We start from the raw sequence: 25,954 nt of genomic DNA, 5'->3' as shown, positions 1-25,954 counted from the left end.
TATTTTGTTTTGTTCAGTTAAAGATGAGTATTGAGGTGTTCTGGCATTTGACACATGCTCATTGATTTTTGTTTGACTAGTATTAGTATTGTTTATTAGGTTAATGAAGGGCAGGAAAAGGGAGAGGGCAATATCATTTTTTTATTTATTTATTAGCACTATTATCTGATAGGATGTCTACTGGTGTGTAGTTAGCTATTTGTAATTCAAATGTGATTATGTGAAAATGTTCAGACAAAACAGGATTTTGTGGAAATATTGTTAAATGTTTAACATCAATGACATATGTGAGATCAAGTAGATAAGGTTCATCCACTACCTGGGAGAATCATTTGCATCTAATAGTGGAGTGAAGGAGGATGGTAGGCTGTCATTATTTACGTCAACGTAAATAATGTATGTTAGACTCACCCACTGTCTTTATTTTCTGTCTACTAATTATCTAAAATCTATTATCAATGACTTGTTGCTGTCAAGTCGCAATAATAATAATAATAATAATAATACATAATGAATAATAATTTAACAACTTAAAAGTGAGGCTGCATTGTATCGCGGTTCAAGCAGCATGAGTGTATTTTACTTTGCGGCAACTAAAAATAGCTTGACAATAAAGTTTTGTGAAAAAAAACGTCTCGACGCGTCATAGTGACGCAATTTTTAGTGGCCAAGAGGAGGGTTGTTTGAAAGCTTGGAACTTTTGTGCGGATGTTAATACTTGAAACTATAAAATTATGAAACGATAGAAGTGAATGATCTGTTTAAATACGCGCCTTATCTGCGAGCTAAGAAGTAAATTGTGGACGCATAATACCTTCTGCACAAGCGAACGTTAAAGACGTAGCGTGATAGCTTGCTAGTAGTCAGCTACCCGCTGCTACCAGACTGCTGAAGGATGGCGAGCGTACATGAAAGTTTGTACTTTAACCCGATGATGACAAACGGTGTTGTTCACGCTAATGTGTTCGGCATCAAAGACTGGGTGACTCCGTATAAAATATCAGTATTGGCGTTGCTGTACGAGATGACGTCGTCGAAGATAACGCTACCGGAAAGGAGACGACTGAATAAGCTCATCTTGCCTTTGCAGCAGGTTGTCTTTTTATGTCGACACTTAGCTATGTGCACAAATGGAAGTGCATGTCTCATAGGATTTGTCTTGTGTAATGTTTTTTTTTCCAGAGCTCAGACCTGTCTCTTGGCCAGTTCCTCAAGACTGTGGAGGGATGTTGCCCTGAGACCGCATATGCCGTCAAAATCAGGTTTGATTTAAAAAAATTAAAAAAAAACCTTTAACGCCCAATTTGAATGCAACTGCTTTGGAAGAAACAACCGCACATAAAGTTATTGACTAAAAGGTGTGGGTTTCATTTTGTGTTGAGGTAGACGCGCATGCGTGCGCCTTACAACACTCACTGTGATGTTTCCTGGTCTCCATGTAAGTGTACGCTGATTTTAAAGCTAAAGTACATATCGTACATTTCATATCGCCTCTGATGAATAGATGCTTGACAATGCTCGACTAAGTCAGCTTAATGTACAGGAAAGCACTGCACTCTCACTATACTCGTACAATCTGATAAGCACAAATAGTTTTGAATAAATATTGAGCTATTGTTACTCTTGTATGTTGTATGCATCCACACTGGTATCATTGTCATGGGACAAAATAAAGTGCTATCTCCTAGATTGAATGTGTATGGTAATGGTAACGGCTTACTTTATGTTGAACATGCATACATGTTACATTGGAATACAACACATATTAGAAGCAAATCTTATGTAATCCTACCCATCAATCACTAATACATTTGTTCAAGTATCCTTTAGCGCAGTGAGTCCATCTGTATTATTAATATATATTTGTAATCAAAATACGGCCTTCCTTTTTTTAGCATCTTATTAGCTACTAAACCGTTCTATGATTGTGGTTGAAAATATTAGCACAAAACACATGTTTAGAGTTTTATAATTGTGTTGTACGTCCAGAAATCAATTTTAAATGCAGATAAATGTCAAATGTTGAAGGTTACTTTTACCCTCATTGAAGACTGCTGTTCCCAAAGACACAGTGTGGAAGCAAGACACCAGCGAATTGAATGCTATTTAGTACTTTCACATCCCCTATGCCCACGTGACCTGTGACCCCCTACACCTCTGCAGATAATACACACAGTGCTCCTCCATCTACAACCTGTCTCCTACAGTGTAGGTGTATGTTATTGACTGACCTGTGAGCTGTTTTCAGATTTTTTCCATTTGTATCTAAAAATTGCATTGCTACATCTTATTGGTATAACAGGAAAAAAAATACTCTTACACAAATGTATTCCTCCTAAAGCTATTACTGCTATTCTTGTATTTTTGTTTCTTTAAAAAGGCTCCATGAAATGGTAGACGGAGAGCTTAAAGACATGGAATACTTCTTTTCGACGCTTCCCACTCCTTTCACAGCTTTTGATTCAGAGGCATATAAAACCAGTGTTGTGGGTAGGTAGCAGTACAAAGCCTTCGGAAAAAAAATCTTGACTGAGTTTTAAAATGTTATAGTTGAACCCATCAAGCTTATGTCTGTGCTCCTCTTGTTTTTCAGGTCTCTTTATGAGACACATGCTCCTGGCTTACAACAAGCTTTCCTTCAGTCAGGTGTACAAGCTGTACAAGTCCTTGCAGCATTATTACCACAGCCACTATTCCAAGCCCACTGAGGGCCAAGTGGGTTTGATGGCAGTGGCTGCAGATGACTGTGATATGGACCTCACCAGCACCGAGGATACTGTTGGTGACCGAACTGACAGAGGGGAGGAGGATGCCCCGTTGGACGAATCAGAAATTCGGTTTGTTTTGCCATCGTTCTATCAACAGACAAGCCTGTGTATAATACACAGTACTTTTAATGACTTTGGTTTCTTTTGGAATCATTTTTGTAGCTATGTGCTGTTTTGGCCTTTTAATTTGTAAAATGATTTAGCAGAATATACTACTGGAATGGAATAAAAAATTGTCCTAATCATTCATAATGATCGCTAACCTTTATGCCACTGAAATTCTTTTAAGGGAAGAAAACACTCAAAGTAAAGGTCCACTGTCACAAAAGCAAGCAGAGTACTTTCTTGCAAGACAGGTGAGTTGTAAATTCAACAGCATTGTGTTTGATAGCAAGATGCACAAATGGCATGTACTGTATGTCCTTAGGCGTACCTTCTGAAGAATGATGAAAACAAATCCCTAAAGCCGGATGTGCTGCAGGAGGAACTTAACAACATGCTAAAGTTTAACCCCGACTTTACTGAAGCGGTAAGACCTCTTAAACTTCATCCAGATCTTGGAAAATTTCACATGTGGTGCGTTCTCTTTCCTCAGCATTACCTGAACTATCTGAACAGCATCAGAGTGCAGGACATCTTCCTCTCTGCCCATAGTCTGTTACATTATTTTGATCGCCTCATTTTATCTGGGAATGAGGGGAAGAGCAACGGAGATGAAGGTTACGGCAGAAGTCTCCGCTATGCTGCTCTCAACTTAGCCAGCCTTCATTGTCGCTTCGGACACTAGTGAGTACAGCAGCAGATGAACTAGACAGAACTTGGCGTAATGATGGCTTCACCTCTCCCAACTACTTTCTCTTTTCTGTATTGTAGCCTGCAGGCTGATCTAGCACTGCAGGAAGCGATCCGCATCGCCCAGGAGTCCATTGACCATGTCTGTTTGCAGCATTGTTTGGTAAAAAACAATTTGTCCAACCTCACGTCTGTTTAAATCTCTAGAGATCTTGAGCATTTCCCTCTCATGATCTTCTTTTATCCTGCATCAGAGTTGGCTCTACACACTGGAACAGATGAAAGGATCAGACACCACTGTGTTAACGTTGGATTCTGTCACGATGGCTGCCCATTTCTGCCTGCCGGTGAGTGCAACATGACCTGAAATAACAAGGGCATGATAATGAAAAGTTAGTGGCAAGGGTCTTGTTTTACTGTTGGTTTTAATTAACGCGGTCAAAATAGATTTGAATATGGTCATCGCAATATTTTATGACTGAAATGAGTCATGATAGTGTTTTTGTATTACTGTACAGTGTCTCCCGCATAGCAATTTATTTGTGTAGGGCGGTTAGATAATGTGACATCATCACCAATTTTCAGAATGGGCCATGAAGCTGCTTTACAGCCTGAGGCATGTTAATAAGCAGTTATCATCCATTCCACCACTTACTGTACGGAGTTGTAGCAGTGCTACATTTCCAGACAGTCCCTTGATCATGTGTTTAATGAGCGAGAAAGAACAGGTATAATCAAATCTATTTATAACCATCCAAATTTGTTTGTGGTGGGGTGCCACTGCTGTATTGGATATCATTTATTGAAGTAGTTTTCTCACTATTACTTTAGTCCCTACAAGGTAATTGAGTGTGTAATGCATCATTCTCCTGTGTGTTTGTCATAAATGTTGTCATTAATAATTTTTAATTTTTAGTTATATGAGCGTTAAGTTCAATGCACTCGGTACCTGCCATGTTGACGCTTTTCTAAATCAGCATGGTTAAGCCAGTTACATGGCTTCCTTCGATTCATGGCTCCAAGAATGCGGATCTGTGGTAGAATCCCGCGATGCCACTCTGTTTTTATTGCAGAGACAGTGGCTTTCATTTGCCTTCTTCTGTCTACTGTGTGACTGATTGGCTCCTCTCTCTGCTTTAGTACCTGGCTTCTCTGCGCTTCCAGTCTTTGGTCCAGCTGAGGACGACACAGGGTCAAGCTGCAATGGATGTGATGGATGCGCTAAAGGACGCGGACATCCTGCATTGGAAGCATAGCTTGTCGGAGCTGATTGAGATCAGCTTGGCTCAGACGACGTCCATATGGAAGATGTATGGCAAGAGGTCAGTCTCTTCAACTCACCTGACTGTACTACAGGTGTAACAAAATGACGATTTCATTTCACGATTCCCAAAATGATCACAGTATCGTTATTATAATGGTATTGTTGAATGTGCTCAAACTGTTTAAAAAGCACTGATATACACCAAAGTATTTTATTAATAAAAAAAAAACACAATAACACCCAAAGTATACTTTCACTGGCCAAGTCCAATATTGCAAACTGCGTATGCGCACCCTCTTCTGAGTGCTTACCGCTTACATGGCTCGAAAGGGTATGTGATAACGCAATGCATTGTGGGGCGCAGGCACCATTCTTGTTAACATCGGAGTTGGAGCTTTGAGAGAGAAAGATGCACTTAACTAATGGCTGCTTCCCCAAGACATGAGCAGTATCACTGGTTTGTGATTTTATCAAAATACCGTTATAAGTCATGGTATATGAGCATTTTAATTTGAAACTCTAATACAAACTAATTATTCATAGGTTAAATCCTTATGTGTACTGATGTACATGACATGCAAACACGCCACCAACACACACATACATACATGAAATGATCTCTCATACACTCAGAAGTTACATTTAATGTAACTAGGTAGAAGGTGAGTACATAGAAATTGTATACTCTATTTATAAAAATTAATTATTCCCCTCCCAATGTTTTTGTGTGTCATCCGTATGCAGCACCATGGCTCTGCAGCAGGCCCAGCTGCTTCTCCACATGAGCAGCCTAGAGCCGGTCAATTACGGGGTCCAGCAGAACAACACAGAGGCCTTCGCTGTGGCTCTATGCCATCTGGCAGAGTTGCATGCTGAGCAGGTAACACTTTGGATTTAATTTTCTGTGCCTGATTTATGCCCTGCTGTTATATCACAGATATGCATGAAGAGAAGGTAATAACACACATGAGCAACCCTCAAAGGTTCTTGTATTGATATAGCTTTGCTTGTGTTTACAGGGACTTTATGGTGCGGTTGCAGATATCCTACAGCATCTTAAAGATCAGTTTCCTGCTCATACACAACATGCCAAGGTATGTTCTACTTCAGGGGTGTTCAAACGTTTTACACCGAGGGTCACGCACTGAAAAATTAAAGGATAATGTCTCAGGACAAGATTAACACATGACAAAAATGTGGGCGATAATAAATTAATTAATTAATACAATAAATGAGAATTTGTTTGTTTGGTTTCGTTCTGCTTTTTTCCTTCTAAAAATGAACTGGATAATTTTGCTGGCCTCAATATATTTCCATATGCATGCATGTCTGTTTTTCTGGTCTCTCTCCGCCACTCAGCACCTTGGCGTGTTTGTTGTATAGAACAATGAATGTAGTGAATGTAGTGAGCCTTTTTGTTATCCATACAGTCTGTCTCAGTGGATGACCGGTAGCTTACACACAGAGTGCAGAAGACTGTATAGCCTCATGAGGAGTAATGCAAGGTAATTTAGTAGAAATTAAATAAGTAGGTTACAATATATTGTCACTTTTAAATAATATTTTTTTAAAAACATTTCTTGAGCTGCACGGCATCGGGTGGTTAGCGCGCTGGCCTCACAGCTAGGAGACCAGGGTTCAATTCCACATTCGGCCATCTCTGTGTGGAGTTTGCGTGTTCTCCCTGTGCATGTGTGGGTTTTCTCCGGGTACTCCGGTTTCCTCCCACATTCCAAAAACATGCTAGGTTAATTGGCGACTCCAAATTGTCCATCGGTATAAATGTGAGTGTGAATGGTTGTTTGTCAAAATGTGCCCTGTGATTGGCTGGCGACCAGTCCAGGGTGTACACCGCCTCTCGCCTGGAAAAAAAAAATAATATTATGAATTAATAATTAAAAATAATGTTCAAATCTCATCTTGTGTTGTTTGGATTGGCTCATTTTACTTTAAAACAACTTTAAAACCATTATGTATATATTTAAAGACAGAATATTTGTGTTATTTATTATTTTCAACATTTTACTGTTGTGCATTTTGCTCAATTTTCCCCATTTTCTTTCTTTTTGTCTAACTTTATTTGTACAATTTGCCACGGGCTGCACTTTGGACACGACTAGCTCATCTACTATGATGGAATATATTTATTTATATACACACACAAGACCTTGCATCCATTCTTCTCCAATGCAGCTCTGGATGCTGAGTGATCTAAAAATCCAATTTGAGAGGCACATGATTGAAGGAAAATACAACTTGGCAGAACAACTGGTGCCATCAATTTCTGCTTTAAACAAAACAGAGGGTCTCTACAGGTAATAGGAGGACATGCATCTTTAAATCTTAATCACCCTTTTTGCCTTGGAGCTCAAACTGTCTATTGGTTTTTGCCAGGGAAGTGTGTGTTTTGAAGGTTCTCAATCGTACCACTGAGGCTTACAGCGTCTTGCAGCGACTGCAAGTGCACTGCGAGAAGAATAAATGCACGGAGACAGTCATCAGGTAGACACTGTTATTTTTGACATCTTCCTGTCATTGAACTAACAGTGATCTCTCTTATGTCCGTATATAGAAATAAATACTGATTGTATGTCTTCATGTGTTTTTATCTCCCACAGAGTTTTGCTTTCTACAGCTGAGCTCCACTGGGAGTCATCAGGCTTCTCCACAGCTCTTCCTCTCCTTTTCCAGGCCTTGGCTCTGGCTCGACAGCACCACCTACAGTCGTTGGCTTCAGAGACCCTCCTACACTTGGCCTTCACTCAGGTCAGTCCAAGCACTTTTTTTTGCCTTCAGTTCTAGTAACCACTACCATCATCATTTTTATCCCCTCCTCTCCACAGTTGATGCTGGGGGTCCCCGAGCAGGCTCTTCTTGTGCTGCATGAAGCAATTGAGCCTGTTTTGGCACACGGTGCACTTGTGGACAAAGGGCGTGCCCTGCTGCTGGCAGCCCGCTGTCAGATGGCTGTTGCTGGATTCAGGCCAAAGAGACAAGGGCAAGCAGGTAACAAAACCTCGTCTTTTTCCTCCTTTTGAGTGTTTTGTGTAGCTCAGCCTCCCACACTGCGTGTGCCGTGTTCTTTCTAGCAGATTTACATGTGGCTGTTTCGGCAGTGGACATGCTAAGTGAGGCTGCAGGATATTTTTCCAAGATCAACTGCAAGGAGCGCCTCTTAGACGTCTACTTCCTGCAGGGTCATCTTTACCATTCTCTTGGACAAATCTCACAACGCAACAAAAGTGCCATGCTCTTTCGCTTGCTGGACCAGGAGCTACGTTCACCAGCACCATCAATTTCTATGCGCCTCTAACTCTTGTTGTGCTTAAACAAGTCTGAATTATGGCACCACTAGATGGCAGCGAGACTCTGTTCAGCATCAAAGCCTCTTTTGTGTACAGTACTTAATTTGCACCAAAGGTGAATGTGAAACTTGTGTCTTCTGGGGTGACTCAGTATAGGACAATATCAGTGGTCCGTTTAAATACAAGACAAGGTCCACTTCCTGTGTAATGGTGGTCCAACTACACTTGTAAATGATGGCATGTTGATAAATAATAATAGCTTGCACAACAGCAGCATGGCTTTGTTCTGCAAGAAATTGTGAAAGTTTATCAGCAGTTGTCACATTGCAGCTGTTTAAGCTGCAGCTTTTTGATAAATGGAGGTAATCTTGCAGTTTCACTGGCCTGGATGATTCATGGTTCGCCTGGAGAATACTGATGATGCATTCACAGAAGGAAATTGTGATCACATTTATAATGTAGAAGACCTGCCATGACATAACAGCAGACACTGTCTGGATTGCACTTAGCTTTGACATGATGTGTCAGTACGATTTGGGCTGATAACCTTTATATTTTATTTCAGAACTGTAGTCTATGTTTGTTTCTTTTTAAAATGCATGTTTGTTTTAATTGGCCGTGCAAGTATGAGTGTGGGGAACATGGCAGCTTTTTGCATTAAAAATATTGACATCACTTACAGTCAGCCATCCATTCTCTATGCCACTTGTCCTCCAGGGGCTCAGGGATTAATTCTACTAAGGTATTCATGCAGAGGAACAAGTACAACGTTCCGAAATTACCATCTCTGTTCCCACACCTTAATATTATTGAAAATCTGTGGTGTGATTTAAAGAGGGCTGTCCATGCTCAAAAAGCATCAAACCTGACTCAACTGGAGATGTTTTAGAACAGGGGTCTCAAACTCAATTTACCTGGGGGCCACTGGAGCTAGGGTCTGGGCGAGGCTGGGCCGCATAAAAAAAAACGCATTTATTAAAAACAGAAAAATATACAAACTTTTTCAGTGCTTTGGTTCCGATTTTCTACAAGAAAAGCTCTGATAAAAAATTCCACTGTTCTCAAATATCTTAATTTTTATTTTTCTACACAAAATAAGATGAAAAAAAAATAAACAAATCAAGAATAAAGAAAATCAGTAATAAATATAATAATAATAGTAAAAAAAACGGCAAATAATAAAAACTTAAGAAACCACATATAGTTGGTGGGTAGACAAATTATTTTTTTCAGATTAAAATTAACAAAGCATTATTAGAGCCCTGTAGACATGACAAAACACGACTATAGTCACATTTATACTCTTTTTAATAACAACATATTGCGCAACTGCAGGGTCTTGAGACACATGCTAACTCGCAAACTAGAGAGCTAGCGACCTAAACGGTAGCCTTCAAGTTATTTCCTTTAAACTTAAATAGCCAAAAACTTACCACTTCCACACGGATAGGGAGGATAACTATTAACAGTTATTTAACCTTTAACATGAACATTAATCAAACGTAATAATTTTTTCTGGGTACATGATACCATACAGCATCCATATCGCACTAACATTAAACTTTCATATCAAGGCGGGGGCCTCAAACTCGTGTGCTGTGGGCCACATTTGGCCACGTGTTTGAGACCCCTGTTTTAGAAGGATGGTCAAAAATACCTTCAACCAGAATCTAGAACCTCATTGGAAGCTTTATTTCTGCAAAATATTGATGTCATTTTTCTGTTGGCCTACTTTTGTTTAAATAATTATTGCACACTTTCTATAAATTCTATAAACTTCATTTCACTTTTCATCTATCACTGTGTTCGTCTGCTATATTATATATACATATATAACTGAAATGAGTGACCCCCATTTGAAGCACTGGGACATCAAAAAACGGGTGAAAGCTGCTGCATTTTTGGTTTCAGTTTACATTATGTCGTATGGACATAATACAGTATTACATCAGATCAAACATGTTTTGTATTAGTATGCCTTCATACACAAGAATCATAGTAAGCTGTGTGGTCTCTGCTCTGCTTGCAGGTTGCTGGCTTTGCTTAGTCGTCATCTTTCTAACTTTGTGCCTTGTTTGACTTGGTGTCGGTTTCTGCATAAACAGACAGATAACAGAGGTTGGTTGTAAATGAAGGTCTGTTTTTAATCAAACGGAGGGTAAAGAATTTTAGCGAGCGAGTCGTTGTTTGTCTTCACCATGAACAAATGCATTAGGACGCCAATGGTAAACACTTTTGTCTATTCATTAAGGTAAATCTTTGCTGTTGTTCATCCCAGAGTTTTGTTTTTTTTAATAGGGATGAGGTCAAGAATCACAGGTTCCTCCACATCAAACTCATCCAAGCCTTCGTGGATGCCAGCTGAATCCCTGGACTGGTTTGACTGTCAATCACAGGCACAAGTAAGAACAGTGAACATAATAATTCACATATCAATATTTTCTCAGTATGTTTTTAGTGCAGTAGAGCACTTCGGTTTGACTATCAGCAGTAACCCACTGATCAAAGTTTACTATTCATTAATGGTGTACAGTCAGGGCCAGCAAAGTCTACTCTGCTGGCCTAACCATGACCAGAAGCACTGACCTACTTTTACATGAGCCTGAATGGGTTCCAGTATACCCCTCGCAACCCTTACTGGGGGTAACATAATATGTAAATTAGTTGTTGACATCATCTGGCGACTTCTAGGACAGCCAATACTATTCTTACTGAGGGGTTGGCAACAGTGCCCTGGAGTCCCACATTGGCAAAGGCCCACACCAGTTGGTGGTGATCACAGCAGATGGGGAGATGATGAACGATTCCCCCCTCCAAGGCCTTCCGTGTTCCAGTGGAAATCTGATGTCGTATCTTGTCCCTCTTCAATTATGGCCACCATACCTTTGCTAATGTTACTTTACTGGTAAAAGTAATCATGTTTTTTTGTTTATATTCTCATACGTACACAGTGTGTTTAGTGGTAGTAAGAGTCTCTCAGCTATTAAGAAAATTTGTTCGCTAGAACATATATCATGGGCTGAAATATAAATATATTATTTAGAAATAATATATTATTAAAAAATATTTTTTATTATTATTTAAAAATTAAAAAATATATAATATTCGTACTATTCTTCTCAGAAAGAAGTTATAATGATATCCTATTGCTTTTTATATTGAACACATACAGTACTTGGTGTAGTTGGTGGACATAAATCCCATCTTCTGAGGAGAGAAAGCATTTGCTAGCTTTCCTCAAGGAACATTATTTTAAGTCTGAAATTAATATGGATTGATGAGAAGTTGCTATATGTATTGTTTATTAATCAGCTATATATGTACTGTGTAGGTTTAATACTGTAGTTTTTATTATCTCTTCTAAGTTGTTACTTTTTTATGTTCACAGGCACATAAAAAATGCTGTCCGCAAATGGCTCGCGAGCCACACTCTGGACATCCTGGAGTTGAGATGCGCTTGTGCAGGATTCATCTGGTGAGGATTACAGTTTGCATGATGAAAGAAATACTTAATCTAATAGATTAATGTGTCACACATTAGAAGTTTGATGCATACTAACTAGAGTATTTACTGCAACAATCCAGTATAGTGTATCCATTTGATGACATAGACAAAATGTATTTTTTAACATATTGCAGTTCTTTCTGCATTGAACACAACTTGCAGTTGCTTTGTCAGGATTTCCTGTAAAGTAATTGATGCTCACCGTCGTTGCTTGTAAGATTTTAATGACAAACATGGCATGAGAACATTGCATGTTTTAGAAAAAAATATATTTGCAAATATTTTCACAGACAATACATGAACTTCTACTCTACTGTATAAAACATTTACAATTCAACGCAGAGGAATAATTTAATCATTCTAGAGTTGTAGTTAAAGAAAAAAAAACAACAGAACCACAAGTAATTGATACACCCATAAAAATTTACATTTTCGACACACTGCTCAGTCCCGCTCCTCCAAACTCTACTGCTGATTTGATGTCATCGTTCTCCAATTTTGGATCAACAATTAAAAGACTGTTGTAATTATGGGATTAGAATCAGCACCATTACCCTCTTCTTTTCTCTTTGATTGCCATTGTTCACTCATGACACAATCCAGTCTCAAATACGTATGCCTCACACTTATTAAATGCATTACATTATAATATGTACCGGTGCTCCCCACCAGGGACAGGGCAGAGACGTTCATGGCTGATGAGGTACTGAATTTTTTTTTTTAATATTAAAATTAAATTAAAAACAAAGTAACTTTTGTAATAATTTTAAAAATTTTGTAAAAAAAAACATGTATTGTCGGTATGTATCTAAAATTAAGGAGAAAAAAAATGTTGTGTATACTGGACATAAACCGAAAGTGGGTGTGGTGTAACCAGAAATGGGTGGGGCTTACATCTGTACATTATTTTAAGTCAGTAATTGACATGGATTGATCAGAAGTTGCTTTATAATTATTTTGCTATATATGTAGTGTGTATGTGTATAAGTGATCTGTAAGACTTTATTCCTTTTAATGATCTGTGGGAAGTCCGTGGTTCATGCAAACATGCAGTGATGACACAGGGAACTAAACAGGAAATAATCAGCTTTGGTCACTGTATTTTTCTAAATGAAATTTAAAAAAAAAAAACAGTGTTCAGTTCTTCAAGCAAAGTTTTCCAAGTGACTTTATCCCAACAGCCAAATTAAACGAGAGCAGAAAAAAAAGAAACACCATTTGTTTGATGCAGCTACTGTGCAGGTGTACCTAATGTTGTGGCCAGTCAATGGGTTACTGTTACCACTGTCTGTGTACTGCCAACTGAAAGTTTACCAAGTAACTTTAGATACAAACCGAAATAGAGGTGATCTGTAGAAAACCTAATAACGTGGAGGCAGTGTGACCAACGCAACACGAGACGTTTTTAACTCGCCAATTTCACCGTGTACGTGAATGAAGCACACCGCTGTTTCAGGTGAGGCGGTCGCTACGTGTGACTGGCCAATCACAGAGCATTAAGTGTGAATACATAATGAGCATTTTCTTTAAACACAAATATGTTAATAATGACAAAATATTGTTTCATTCTTGTATCTGGCAAAAATGCATTATCTGTAACAAATACTCATAACGACTATCCACTTCATCCCTAATTTTTGGTACGGATTGCGTAATGACAGGGTTCAAAACATGAGAAAAAATAGCTTATACACTGAAAATTACTATTTCATTAATTTATTTATCATTCTTATCCTTCTGCAGGAAAAGTTGTGAAACTTTGTTGAAAAAGTGTCATCACCTTCTGGTGAGCTTGGCTCATTCATTCACTCATTCAGCAGGAGCATAAAAATATTTTTAATGTGTTTGACTTGCTGCTCCTCAGCTGATGTGTTTAAAAAAATGATTGGTATCATAAGGAAAATACATTTATAATAAGTTTTATCAGTTTTCATCAGGCTCTGCCTCACCTGCCTTCCTAGATTGTACATCAGTGCTCACCACTAATGAATGATAATGTAAGATGATTGTTGAACAGATGTAATCGGAGTCACGGTGGAGCTTTTAGCCTGGTCGTCGGGTCCACATTAGCCACACATGAATGCTGTTAATATTACTTATTTTTTTGTTGTTGTTGTTGAAAGAAAAACATTTTGACCAAAAATCTACAAATTTCTGGGGCTGTGAATGCTGAATTGTGAATGTGCATTGAACTTCTAAATACAATTAGTGTTAAATTACACTAGAATGGCTGACAAACTGTGCTTAACAGGTAAAAAAACCTGAGGTGTGTGTATTTTATTTAGCATAACTGCTTGACCATATAAAAATGTGGAAAACATCGTCAATGTACACCACTCAAATTTGGACTTAAAAACATGTATTTTTAAAATATGCATATTTTAATGAATGGGACTCCGAATATTTTTTTTTAAACCAAAAAATATGTACGGAAATACGATGACCGGTGTTCATGGCTGCCATTGACGGCTGTGTCGTTCATGCTGTACATGCACACACGTACATGGAGTCAAATGGCTCAAGGAGTCGTTCTGTCTGAGGGGAGTTTGGAACCACGTTTAGTATCCAACCGGATATCCTCCCTTCCTGGGGTCTGACTCTGCACAGATATGCTCTCCCTGCTGCATCACCACCTGGACTACAGAATCCGGGGTCTTCAACAGATGGGTTACATGGTTCTTTTGGATCAGGCCTTCAAGGACGCTCTGGTAGAAGCACACACAGATACAATACATGAATTTCTGCAAATATTTGGACAGAGTTTAATAATGCTTAGTACTTAATACTTTTTACTTAGTAATCTAATACCTGTGGGGAAATACTGATGAGACAAAAGTTGAAATTTTGGAAGGTGTGTGTCCAATTACATCGGGCATAAAAGTAATGCCGCATTTCAGAGAAAGAACATCATACAATGGTAAAATATGGTGGTGGTAGTGTGATGTTTTGGGGATATTTTCCTGCTTCCTGTACTGGAAGACTTGCTGTAACAAATGGAACCATGAATTCTGCTTCCTATAAAAAAAAAAATGTCCGGCCATCTGTTTGTGACCTCAAGCTGAAACGAACTTAGATTCTGATCCAAAACACACCAGTGAATCCACAATGAAGACTTAGGACTGGCCTAGTCAAAGTCCTGACCTGAATCCTATTGAGATGCTGTGGCATGACCTTAAAAAAACGGTTGATGCTCGAAAACCCTCCAATGTGACTGAATGACAACAATTCTGCAAAGATGAATGGGCCAAAATTCCTCCACAGTGCTGTAAACGACTCATTGCAAGTTAGCACAAATGTTTGTAATTGAAACTGCTGTATAAAGTGTTCCTCCAGACCACCAGAGGTCGCAGTTTTATCTGTAGTGGGGTGCCATTCTTCTAGATTTATTATCGATCCGATACCAAGTAAATACAGGACCAGTATCGCCGATACCGACACTTGTTTTTCTTACAAAATGTGAAGAATTAATTAATAAACATACTTTTTTGTACTCCATTTCTCCACATACCTTCTCAAAGTCTTGCTCCACGACTGTCATATTTGGATTGAGTTGATTGTGCACTCGCGGCTCAGTTACTGCTTTCCTTAGGTCATAGTTGAAAAATAAGGAGTTCAGGATGACCTGTCAGTCAAACAAAAGGGAAAATGTAACCTTCAAGAGTGAATGAAACTGCAGCACAGAATGAGTGAAGTAGTCATGAACCAATTTAACCAAGGCAGTAGCGGTGGTGATTTTGGTGCCTCCTGATGCTCCTACGACCATTTTAACTCTTTTGTCTTTGTCAAAGATGATCGTTGGAGACATGGAGGACAGGGGCCTCTTGCCTGTAACAGAGGAACATAATGGGTAACCCTTGTAAAAAGCAGTTTGATTTGAGCTTAGTTTGTAATAAAGACAAATGCAGGAACAAGCAGAAGGTGGGAATCACTCAGTGTTCGTAACAACACATGACTTCGTCTGTGTAAAAATTGAGTCTCACCTGGTTGGATGAAGTTGTTAGGTGAGGGAGGGATTCCAAAGCCGTTGGTCATGTGTGGCGAGCTGAAGTCATCCATTTCATCATTGAAGATTATTCCTGTCGATCGAGACCTGACTTTGGATCCAAAGCTGGTTGCATAAAAAAACATGAATTAATAATAATTCTGAGACAAGACTGATGACCATTCTAAAGGCCCTCATTGGGGGATATTTTAGATATTTTAAGATATATATAAGGATATTTTAAGATTAAGATGTTTTATGTCGGGCTGCACGGCAGTTGAGTGGTTAGCGCGCAGACCAGACGAGTTCAATCCCACCCTCGGCCATCTCTGTGTGGAGTTTGCATGTTCTCCCCGTGCATGCGTGGGTTTTCTCCGGGTACTCCGGTTTCCTCCCACATTCCAAAAACATGCTAGGTTAATTGGTGACTCCAAATTGTCCATAGGTATGAATGTGAGTGTGGATGTTTGTTTGTCTATATGTGCCCTGTGATTGGCTGGCAACCATTCCAGGATGTCCTCTTGCCTGAAGACAGCTGGGATAGGCTCCAGCACCCCCGCTACCCTCGGGAGGATAAGCGGTAGAAAATGAATGAATGAATGTTTTATGTCCAAAATGGGGTGACTAGATAAGTCCACAGAGGAAGGATATATGCATTGCTTTTCACATATAATTAAGTAAAAAAAATTGTATATTGCCAAACTGGCCCATTTTTTTTAATACTTGGCCCACAGTTTGGACACCCCGATGTCAGGTTAGTAGAACTGAATGTCGGATTTGTTCTGACAAGCCATATGAGGATCTTACTATAAATTAATGGTGCTGGTGGCTGCCACTGCACTGCCATCTTCGGCCATGACTGACAGATGAGCCGTTCCATGGTTGTCAGGAACAAAATAATCTGGCTCGTAGTAAATGTCTGGGTGAGTGGTGTCATCTGTGATTTTCTTCCTTATGCCTTCTGCAAAGAAGTCCGATGTCATGTTTTGGATGAGCTGAGAAAAGTGGAACATGTTGGAGATTAAGACCATCAGAACACAAAATGAGTTTGTATCATTTTGGAAATGTCCAATATAATGCAAACATTTCTCCTCCGGGAGAGGACTGTGAGTATAACGTCATCCTACAATGATATTTAAAATATCGCTTTTAAAGCTAATGATAACTTGGAGGCTTACATCTGTAATATTAAGATAACGTGGATCCCCGAGTTTGCTCCTCTTCGCATATGCAAAACGGAAAGCCTCTATGATGCGATGATATGTGAGAGTCTTCTTCTCGGCTGTCGAAACACTTGTGTCTGTGAAATTGTACCCTGCAAAAATATCCACAGGGAGGAATGAACAATCACATTTGCTTGGCCTAATCAGTTAATGAGCCTTCTCCATCATTGTGCTAAAAGACAAATTTAAACACACACACACACACAACAACATGAACGTGGTGGGAAAATTCAACAAATTCTACTTTTCTCCATAACAGTTCTGTGTTCAAAAAGTGGTTGGCTTGGCCAGGCTGCTTACCATTCACCGTGTTAAGAATGAGTGCCAAGACAGGGCCACTGGAGGGGGCGTCAGGGACATACATGGTATATTCCCCAACCTGCAGCTTCAATGGATTTTCATTCAGAACTGGTTGGTACTCCAATAAATCATCCAAGGTGATAATCCCACCTAGAGCATTGAGAGAAGGTGTCAGAGTTTATTAGGAGTAATCATTCTTGTGGTATCAACCGGCACTTTCTTTTGTGTTCATAGTTGTTTAAGGTTAATTTGATTTTTGTCACAAGTAATCGATAATAAAAATGAGACCTGCTGCCTGGATGTCCTCCACGATGTTGTACGCTACCAAGCCATTATAGAATACGTCAGGACCCTCGTCTGCTATTTTCTGGTACGTGTCAGCCAGCTTTGGAAATCGTATTATGTCGTTTTCCTTCAGAATGTTTTTTTGAGTGTCGCAAAACACTTCACTGGAAGATAAGAAGAGAACAAATGTTTAGTATGTAGAAGTTCAATAAGGCAGAGAAGGGGGGAAATGGAAGAGAAAAAGATTTCAGAGCATGACTTAACCAATGTCAAAAGAAATTAACATTGCAGGCAATACGTTAGCATAATTAAAAACGAATGACAAACACGCAAACTGGAAGGGTAATGTAATTTAAGACTCTTGCTCCATTCTGTATGTTCCCTTTTAACCATTTTTTATTAGTAATTTTTATTAAGGATTATTGTGCCTGCTGTGAGATAATTCAATCCTGCAATAAAAGCCTATTGTTCTGGCCACCAAGTCAATCATTATAGGAACATTAGTGACACCTGGTGACCAGTGTACAATACTGCATATCAATTCAGGATTTTTTATGCTTAAAAATTCATTAATTCATTCATTTTCTACCGCTTATCCTCACGAGGGTCGTGGGGGATGCTGGAGCCTATCCCAGCCGTCTTTGGGCAAGAGGCAGGGTACACCCTGGACTGGTCGCCAGCCAATCACAGGGCACATATAGACAAACAACCATTCACACTCACATTCATACCTATGGACAATTTGGAGTCGCCAATTAACCTAGCCTGTTTTTTTGGAATGTGGAAGGAAACCGGAGTACCCGGAGAAAACCCACGCATGTACGGGGAGAACATGCAAACTCCACACAGAGATGGCCGAGGGTGGAATTGAACTCCGGTCTCCTAACTGTGAGGCCTGCGCGCTAACCACTCTTTCGCCGTGCAGCCCATGCTTGAAAATGTTTAAAATATGTAGAATTTGCTTTGAATATGCATATATTTTGGAATAATAATAGGCCGTATTTAACCATGAATAGCATAATTTCTTCATTAACATATTTTGAAAAACCATGTTAAATGGATTTTTTACAGGTTTTCCATGAAAAAGTTTGAGATTTACAAGATGAACTAAATGGAACTAAACATGGAACAGCAAAAGTATATGAACGCCTGTGTATGAAATCAAAACAGAGCAAAAATATCTGACAGAATTGGAAAAGCTTAACAGGCCATATTTGTGACTAGTCATATTTTCACGTAAATCCTTTAAATCTTTAAGTTAAAACATGAAAGCAGAATTACAGCGCACATCCGCCAACCATGACGGCAATGCTTCCTCCTCACCACAGGTTGGCGTTTCCTTGAATGGAATCCTTGCTTTTAAAGATGGCACTAGCCAAGGCTTTCCCAATAGGAAATCCATCACGAGCCAAGGCAATGCTTGGCTTAAACAGCTCTCTCCATGGCAGTCTGCCATGTCTCTTGTGGGCCATTTCATAGCCGCGGATCTCCCCGGGGATGGCTATGGACAATCCACCTGTCAGGTTGAAACAACATTACATCGTGCTTTGAAGCGCCTCCTGTCTAGTTTTTCATGGAATATCATTTTTTAGGATGTCATGTAACAGTTTACTCAGTTTCTATTGGGGATCGGCTACCGATTACTGCGTTGAAAAAGCTGATCACAAAAACCGATCACTGTGCAGTGGCGACATTGCAATTCATGTCATGACAACACAGACATGACATGAATATACATGAGTGTGCTGTGTCACGTAGAGCCGATGATGCCAATACTGAGTCAACAAGGAACGCGCTTTGTCCCAAATCTTTAAAACCTCCGATGGTTTCAGTTTGACAGCTTGACACAGGCATTGCCAATCGATGCCAGTTTGATCACTCCCTTGTCAAACCTTTTGGTGATCGCCTTCTCTTGCATCTTGCTTAGCTGTCCGAAGCTAGAATTATCAGCCTCGCTTCTTGTCTTCGGACTTCAAATGCAACTTTTTACCACAATGATACTTTATGATACACAAATACACTTTTCAAGTGTCAATTGGTGTCATCATACTACATATGTCTTGTCCTCCAGACACTATTTGTGTGTTATTGAATAAACATTACTTATCGGCCAGGGTCCCTTGGCGGCCCCCGGACAATAGCACTCATATATACTGTAAATAGAAAAATGCACAGTTAATCCCTGTGATCGGTATCGGCCGATCTCACACGTGGTTGATCAGTATCAGAATTGGCAGCATTAAACCCTAATTGGAGCATCCCAAGTTTGTATGCATTCCCATTGTGAACACAAAAGAACACAAAACGCAAGCAATTCTCTATCATTATTTTACTGTGTCAAATTCTGCTGTTTTGCTTTGATAGTCAGGTGATGCGCTTTCATGATGTCACATTATTTATGTAAATTATGCGGCTACAGTATTTCTGGCAGATCTGTCAGATCAGGGTTTCCTATTGAAAATGGTACCATGGTAAACTGATGTTACATATAAGATCAAAACGCCTCTTTGCAGAAGACATAAGAAAGAGGTTGAAGAGCATTGAAAGTGTGATTGCACCTGCACGAGAAAGTTGTGTGTTGTTGCCAAACATGTCTTCTGTGGCATTCTTGGGTGCTGTCTCCCTTGCATCAATAGTTTCTACCTTCCCTGTCGAGCAGAACATGTGAGCGAGGGTGAATTTTGCTCTTATCTAACATATTCAAAATAATGTAGTCACCTGAGGAAGCGTTGTAGATTACAAAGAAAACCCCGCCTCCGATGCCCATGCTGTGAGCATTAAAAAGGCCGACACATAGCAAGGCAGCAATAGAAGCATCCACCGCTGAACCATTTTTCTTCAGAATGTCCCTATGCACAAACACAACATAAATAGTACAGATGACTTCCTGTCGAACTCGGTCCATTTTACTTACAGTATATAGCACATTTTAGTATTTAGTTTTTTATATATCTATAATAAAACTGGTGTTCTACTATAGCATTCAAGCTTGGGGCCAACTACAGAAAATGCCCGGTCTCCCCATAACGGTATAACAAACGTCTATGTCTTCTTACCTTCCAACTTCTGAGCATTTTCCAGCATCAGCAGCAACAGCAGCCCTTGAGAAACAGTATCCTGCAGGGGGAGGCATGCTTTTCTTCCCCAAGCCCATAAACATCCCCAGGAACAGGCTCACAACAGCCACAATAAGTACCACCAGACCAGCAATCAGGGGCTTTGCAACCATGTTCCTGGAATGAGAATTCCACATAGAAGATAATGAGACTGGATTCATGAGCAGACAGCCCTATTCATTCAGTGTGTTGGAGAAAAAGCAACGCAAGTTATAGCAAAACATTTGTTCAAATTTAAAGTGGTGTATTTACACAAATAATAGTAAACCTGAAGACTAAAAAGAAGCTTGGAGTTGTCTGAAACTTTTATCGTCTAGCCGTTCTGCTATTTACTTTTTTTCATGTACTGTAAATGTTACAAATCAGTAAACAGTACCTTGTTGCCATATTTTTTTTTGTAAGTTGTTCTTCATAAAGTGAAACAGAACATTATTCTTTTATTTTAATATGCAATTTGGTTAGAAAATAACTTTGCTATGTCATAATTTTGGTACCATTTTCAGGAAAATACCCACTTATCAATCGGACTATAAGTTGCACTGTTTTTCAAAGGTTGGCTGTTCCTGCGACTTATACTCCAGAGCGACTTACGAATGAGAAAACTGTTCATGTTACATAAACACTGGACACCTTTTATTACTGTTAGAACTTGCCTTCCAAGAGGACGTAATGTCTGTTTTGGTCAAGTAGTTTGTAAAATAAATTACCCGCAAAAAATGCAACTTAGGTATGCTTTTTTCTACCTAATTATGCATTTTCGTTTTGTGCTACTTATACTCCGGAGGAACTTATAGTCCAGAAAATCCAGTATATATATTATTATCATAATTTTTTTTTTTTTTACAACACTGGTCCTCAAAGTGCCCACTGAAGGCCCACTTACCAACCTCTGGTACTACACGATAACATCTCATTCACCTTAAGTCAGTCATCATTTATATTTACATGATAATACAGGTCAAATATACAGCATACATACACTAATGTGAGTACACAAAAGTGAGTACACGTCTCACATTTCTGTAAATATTTTAGATCTTTTCATGGGACCACACTAAAAGTGACACTTTGATACAGTGTAGTCAGTAAGCAGCTTCAAATAACTCAACACGCAACCATTAGTGTCTAAACCGCTGTCAACAAAAAAAGACTACACCTTTAAGTTAACTGTACAAAGTAGCCATTTTCCCCCTGGGGTCATGGAGCTTAGTTGTGAATGGGAGCAGGTGAATTCAATTTGGTGTTATTCTTCTCACACTGTCATAGTGGTCACTGGAAGGTTAACATGGCACTTGATGGCTAAAGGTGTGGAAAATAATGTTTCTGTTACAGGCCTCGCCAAAGTCCACATCCTCAGGGCAAATCCAGAGGCTGTGTTTGTGAAATATAATGTAATGAGTGCTGTCAGCATTGGTGCAGAGGTCGAAAGGGCCGTGGCTAAGACCATATGCCGCTAAGACCATAAGCCGTATACTGCACCAAATTGGTTTCCATAGGATTTTCTAAACATGGGCCTGTACAAAAAGCCTACAGTTTGCTGAGGAAAATCAGACTAAGGACATGGATTCCTGGAATCGTGTCCAGATTAAGAGTAGACAAGACCACTGTGCCTTGTCTACAGTCAAACATGATGGTCGGACTGTCATGGTATGGGGCTGAATGAGTGCTACTTACACTGGGGAGCTACAGTTCATAAACATAAATGCAAACATGTATGGATTGTGATGGACTGAAGCAGAGCATGATGCCCTCCCTTTGTAAACTGAGCAATATGATAATGATCCTAAACACACCTCCAAAACAACCTCCAGCCTAACCCAGTTGTCTTCGGGTCTGACTGGTTGCCAGCCAATCACAGGGCACATACAGACAAACAACCATTCACACTCACATTCATACCTATGCACAATTTCTGTTGTGCCATTCGCCTACTGAGAGGCAATGGCTTATTGCAAATGGTTCATGTGTTATCTTGGTTGCCATGGACCATTATAGGGCCCCCGAAAGGGTGGGAAATTTGTAATCTGACTCTGCAAAAAAAAAAAACAAAGCATCAACTACTGATATTATATATAGTTAAGCCTGACATTTGACATATAGTGACAGGCCTCTAACATTTATTATATGGAAAATAACTCATTTTGTTTGTATTTTCCTAAGCAAAAACAGTGACATAATTGAATTAAATGGGCATTTGGTGGGTTAAAATACCAAAAATATGTACAGTTTATATTTTGTATTATACCTCAAGTTTATTGAGTGTTCAAAGCAAAAGGAAGTAGAAAAAAATATTAGCCTATTATAATTCTACAGCAGTTTTTTGACTTAACGTTTTTGTCATTGAAGGACCTCAAAGGATTGGAAATTAAATGGACCCCAGAGGGTTAATGCTGCTGATAATAAGTCTGAAGGGAGCCCCTTCTTTGTGTATTTTTGAAAGACAAGGGATGGTCTCTTGTGAGTGAAATAGGCCCCACTCCATTGTATCCTAACAATCAGCATTTGACTAAAGAGCCAATTATTCATGTCTGGACCTGCCTCCCCCTTTGGAGAATAACTAGATTGGATCTTACCCCAGCCTCTCAGACTAGTTATCCTATTCAGCCTGACTGGTGTGTGTCCCACCTAGTCTTTGAGTATGATGTGATGAAGCCTGCTTGGATGAGAGGTGAAACATATTCTCTGACAACCTAAACAATCCGGTTGCGATTGATTGAATGCACAGAGAATACAATGACCTGGATGAATGACAATATTCGCAGGCATTCGGATGACCTTGATGTGGAATCATCACCGCATCATCTTTGGTGACAAATCCTGTAAAGACCATCCTGTAGAGGGAAACATGACCAGACTTATCAACACTTGTGGCAACACCGGCTGTCTTTGACGTTAGAATAAGATCATTTATTTTGAGTATCAACACATTCTTGTCTTTTGCTCTGCATTTTGGAGTTCAGCCCACGACCCCGGCTCTATTGCCTCAGCTATCACCTTGCTTAGTAGCGACGTCACATTCAATTTCACTTTTTCTGCTCACATCTTTCAGATAAGAAACTGTTTTTACTGATGTTTCATGAATCAAATGGCAAAGACCAGTAGATTTAAGCATAATGGTGTTACAAATTTGAGAACATCTAGAAGTAGACTTTAGCATAACTGTGGTTCTGAATAGATTTTAGCATGACAATATTAGTGTATGATTTGTGACCGACTTGTCTTGACTTGAGACTTGACTTTGACTAGCACATCTTTACTTGAGTCTTGCAAAACACCAGCCTTCTCCTGATTCTGCTGTACGCTATCAATAAAGGTTTTTCAAAACTGAAGCTCATCAAAACATACCAGTGAACACTTGAGCGACCTGGCTGACCTAAGCATCAACTCAGATGCTGTCATGTGATGACCTAATTGATGACTTAGCGTCCAGAAAATGCGAACGTGTATCTGTCAAAGATGCTGTACCATTTTTGGAAGGGACAGTTCATTTGGTTTGTTCTGTTTGTAAACCTCAGTGGCATTTTGTGATACAGCCATTTTGTAATGTGGGTTGGGGAAGGCCCATGCAGTGCTTCAATTTGTCCCAAGGCAGCCCTAACTGTTCCTTGTTGACTGACTTGTCACTCGTGCTGTCAGGCTCTGTTATTTACTTGGCATCACTGTTATGCCTCTGGGTGTGTAAATATGGAGGGGTGAATATTTTTGGAAAATAACTGCATTTTCCACTATGTTTTTTTATTCACAAATCTAATGACATACCAAAATAGAAAAAGGTTATGTTCCTCTGCAGATGTGATGATTTGTTATTGAAGCTGTGATAGCTTGAAGTGTGACAGCGCTGATAAAACAAACTCATAGCACCGCGGTGATCTGACATTAAAACTAAGAGCACAAGTCTAATTTTATTATATACTAACAACCAAACGTGGAAATTATTTAGTCTTTAAAATAGATCAACCTGGTGTATAATAATAATCAACCATAGCAGCAGCAATTACTTAGTTACTAGTTACACACATTTCCTTGTCTCTAACTGTGTTGGAATGTTTGAAATAATTACCTCTTACTGGAAAACAATAACGGCATTCTTAGAGACATTATTTTTTAACACTGTCATTCCCAACACTGCATGAAAGCTTATCGGAGGAAAAGTATTGAACTTTATTGTGAGCATAGGTATGTTATTGTTATTGTGTCACCATTATTATCGTGGGGCTTACTAAAATGCAATAGTGTGCCGTCAGGGCCAGCAAGGCCTTCTCTGCTGGCCAAAACACTACCAAAGCACTGACCTACATTTACAATTTAAATTCTTGTATTTACAATAATACACCTCTCGCAGCAAGAGTGGGCAGCTTCCAACATTGTGGTTCTCCCTAACTTCACAAAAACAGTCCCGTGTGAAATGCTGTTGAAAGATGAAAATGTTTTTCTCTTGCTGGGAATCACCAACCCCAACCACTTCTGCCTGTGCTTTCCTCGTGGAAAGATTTCCTGCGAGCCATAGCTAACAACCGTAAACAGAGCAAAACAGAGCTGTGGGGAGGGCAGTTGTAGAGCATATCTGGACTACAGTGCACGTCCATATAAGGAAGCCTGACTCCCTGTGATGTTTCTAAAGCCAGCGTTAGAAAAAACTCTCTGAAACAGAGCATTCGGAGCCAACCCAAACTTCTTTCAGGGCTCACTTCCAAATGGACAAACCTCAGTATCTGAAACTTTGGCATCGTTTACCACGATACAACATTTTGACAACATTCATTGGTCAGAAGAAGACCAACACTTGCTATGTCCGCTCTCGGTCTAGTCCGCAAACAAGCATCCTAATGAGTCTTTGTAGCAGATTCGAGAGGCGATTAGCAAGGCGTCGTGTTAGCTAGCTAGTATCAATGCACTCTGTAGTGTTTTAAATCATCAAAATACAGCAAGATACTACAACTATTACACATTATCAGTGTACATGTTAATGTACGATCACAGCATGTAGAGGTTTATTTTTAGAGGGCTTCATAGTGGGAAAAAGGTGTATCCCAATGACAACATTGTAAGCTAGCTGAAATTAGCAGTTCTCCTTTAGGAAGGCCCGGTTATCAAATGCACCACCTAATGCCACTGCTTAACACAGTAGCATTCAAAACTTTTAATAACTAAACATTGGTCGCTTGTCCGCTTCAACAGCTTATTTCTTTTAACGTTAGGGTTTGATACCTCAGGAAGTAGCTTCTGTCGTTGGGCTGTGCAATGTACCGACCCTCTCTCTTGGTGAGCCATAGAAATTCTGACAAATGGAAAGTAAGTTGTGCTTATTCTGGAGCATCTCTTTAAAGTGGAATATACATTTAAATGTAAAATTAGTTGTTATATTTGGATGTGTTTGAAATCACCATACAAATCACTAATGCTAATTGCGAGAT

At 39.5% G+C, this 25,954-nt stretch overlaps 2 protein-coding genes across 4 annotated transcripts; one reads left to right on the top strand and one right to left on the bottom strand.

The window, feature by feature from the left end:
- The first annotated feature begins 642 nt into the window (after positions 1 to 642).
- On the top strand, positions 643 to 9,064 carry anapc5 (anaphase promoting complex subunit 5). 2 transcript variants are annotated; one of them, XM_058070472.1, is made up of 17 exons: positions 643 to 1,093; positions 1,183 to 1,262; positions 2,381 to 2,490; positions 2,594 to 2,837; positions 3,058 to 3,124; positions 3,196 to 3,297; positions 3,364 to 3,554; positions 3,642 to 3,723; positions 3,815 to 3,907; positions 4,701 to 4,882; positions 5,569 to 5,704; positions 5,844 to 5,918; positions 7,018 to 7,139; positions 7,219 to 7,326; positions 7,443 to 7,590; positions 7,668 to 7,830; positions 7,917 to 9,064. In XM_058070472.1, exons 1-17 carry the CDS (start codon positions 896 to 898, stop codon positions 8,135 to 8,137), a joined length of 2,322 nt encoding a protein of 773 aa, XP_057926455.1. In that variant the 5' UTR covers positions 643 to 895; the 3' UTR covers positions 8,138 to 9,064. The 2 variants fall into 2 exon arrangements, with proteins under 2 accessions (XP_057926455.1, XP_057926454.1); XM_058070471.1 differs by having other exon boundaries at positions 7,914 to 9,063.
- A 2,873-nt stretch (positions 9,065 to 11,937) lies between these two features.
- Positions 11,938 to 25,803, bottom strand: ggt1a (gamma-glutamyltransferase 1a). 2 transcript variants are annotated; one of them, XM_058071344.1, is made up of 13 exons: positions 25,749 to 25,803; positions 20,481 to 20,657; positions 20,143 to 20,273; positions 19,983 to 20,072; positions 18,748 to 18,940; positions 17,428 to 17,588; positions 17,140 to 17,289; positions 16,795 to 16,931; positions 16,424 to 16,611; positions 15,615 to 15,742; positions 15,347 to 15,459; positions 15,143 to 15,256; positions 11,938 to 14,339 (listed from the first exon to the last, which is right to left on the bottom strand). In XM_058071344.1, the coding sequence occupies exons 2-13, from the start codon at positions 20,651 to 20,653 to the stop codon at positions 14,193 to 14,195; spliced, it is 1,725 nt and encodes a 574-aa protein (XP_057927327.1). In that variant the 5' UTR covers positions 20,654 to 20,657; positions 25,749 to 25,803; the 3' UTR covers positions 11,938 to 14,192. The 2 variants fall into 2 exon arrangements, with proteins under 2 accessions (XP_057927327.1, XP_057927328.1); XM_058071345.1 differs by having other exon boundaries at positions 19,983 to 20,063.
- Between the last annotated feature and the right edge of the window lie 151 nt (positions 25,804 to 25,954).

The sequence above is a fragment of the Doryrhamphus excisus genome, chromosome 4 (genome assembly GCF_030265055.1).
Source record: "Doryrhamphus excisus isolate RoL2022-K1 chromosome 4, RoL_Dexc_1.0, whole genome shotgun sequence".
NCBI classification, from domain to species: Eukaryota; Metazoa; Chordata; class Actinopteri; order Syngnathiformes; family Syngnathidae; genus Doryrhamphus; species Doryrhamphus excisus.
The sequence above is the reverse complement of the archived record's forward strand: the minus strand, read 5'-3'. Positions and strand labels throughout refer to the sequence as shown.

Coding starts and splice junctions, on each gene's coding strand:
- anapc5 (XM_058070471.1), top strand. CDS start 896: ATGGCGAGCGTACATGAAAGTTTGTACTTTAACCCGATGATGACAAAC. Junction 3,298..3,363: donor ACCCCGACTTTACTGAAGCG/GTAAGACCTCTT, acceptor CTCTTTCCTCAG/CATTACCTGAACTATCTGAA. Junction 4,883..5,568: donor TGGAAGATGTATGGCAAGAG/GTCAGTCTCTTC, acceptor ATCCGTATGCAG/CACCATGGCTCTGCAGCAGG.
- ggt1a (XM_058071344.1), bottom strand. CDS start 20,653: ATGGTTGCAAAGCCCCTGATTGCTGGTCTGGTGGTACTTATTGTGGCT. Junction 16,932..17,139: donor CATTCTTAACACGGTGAATG/GTAAGCAGCCTG, acceptor ATATTTTTGCAG/GGTACAATTTCACAGACACA. Junction 15,743..16,423: donor ACCAGCACCATTAATTTATA/GTAAGATCCTCA, acceptor TTATGCAACCAG/CTTTGGATCCAAAGTCAGGT.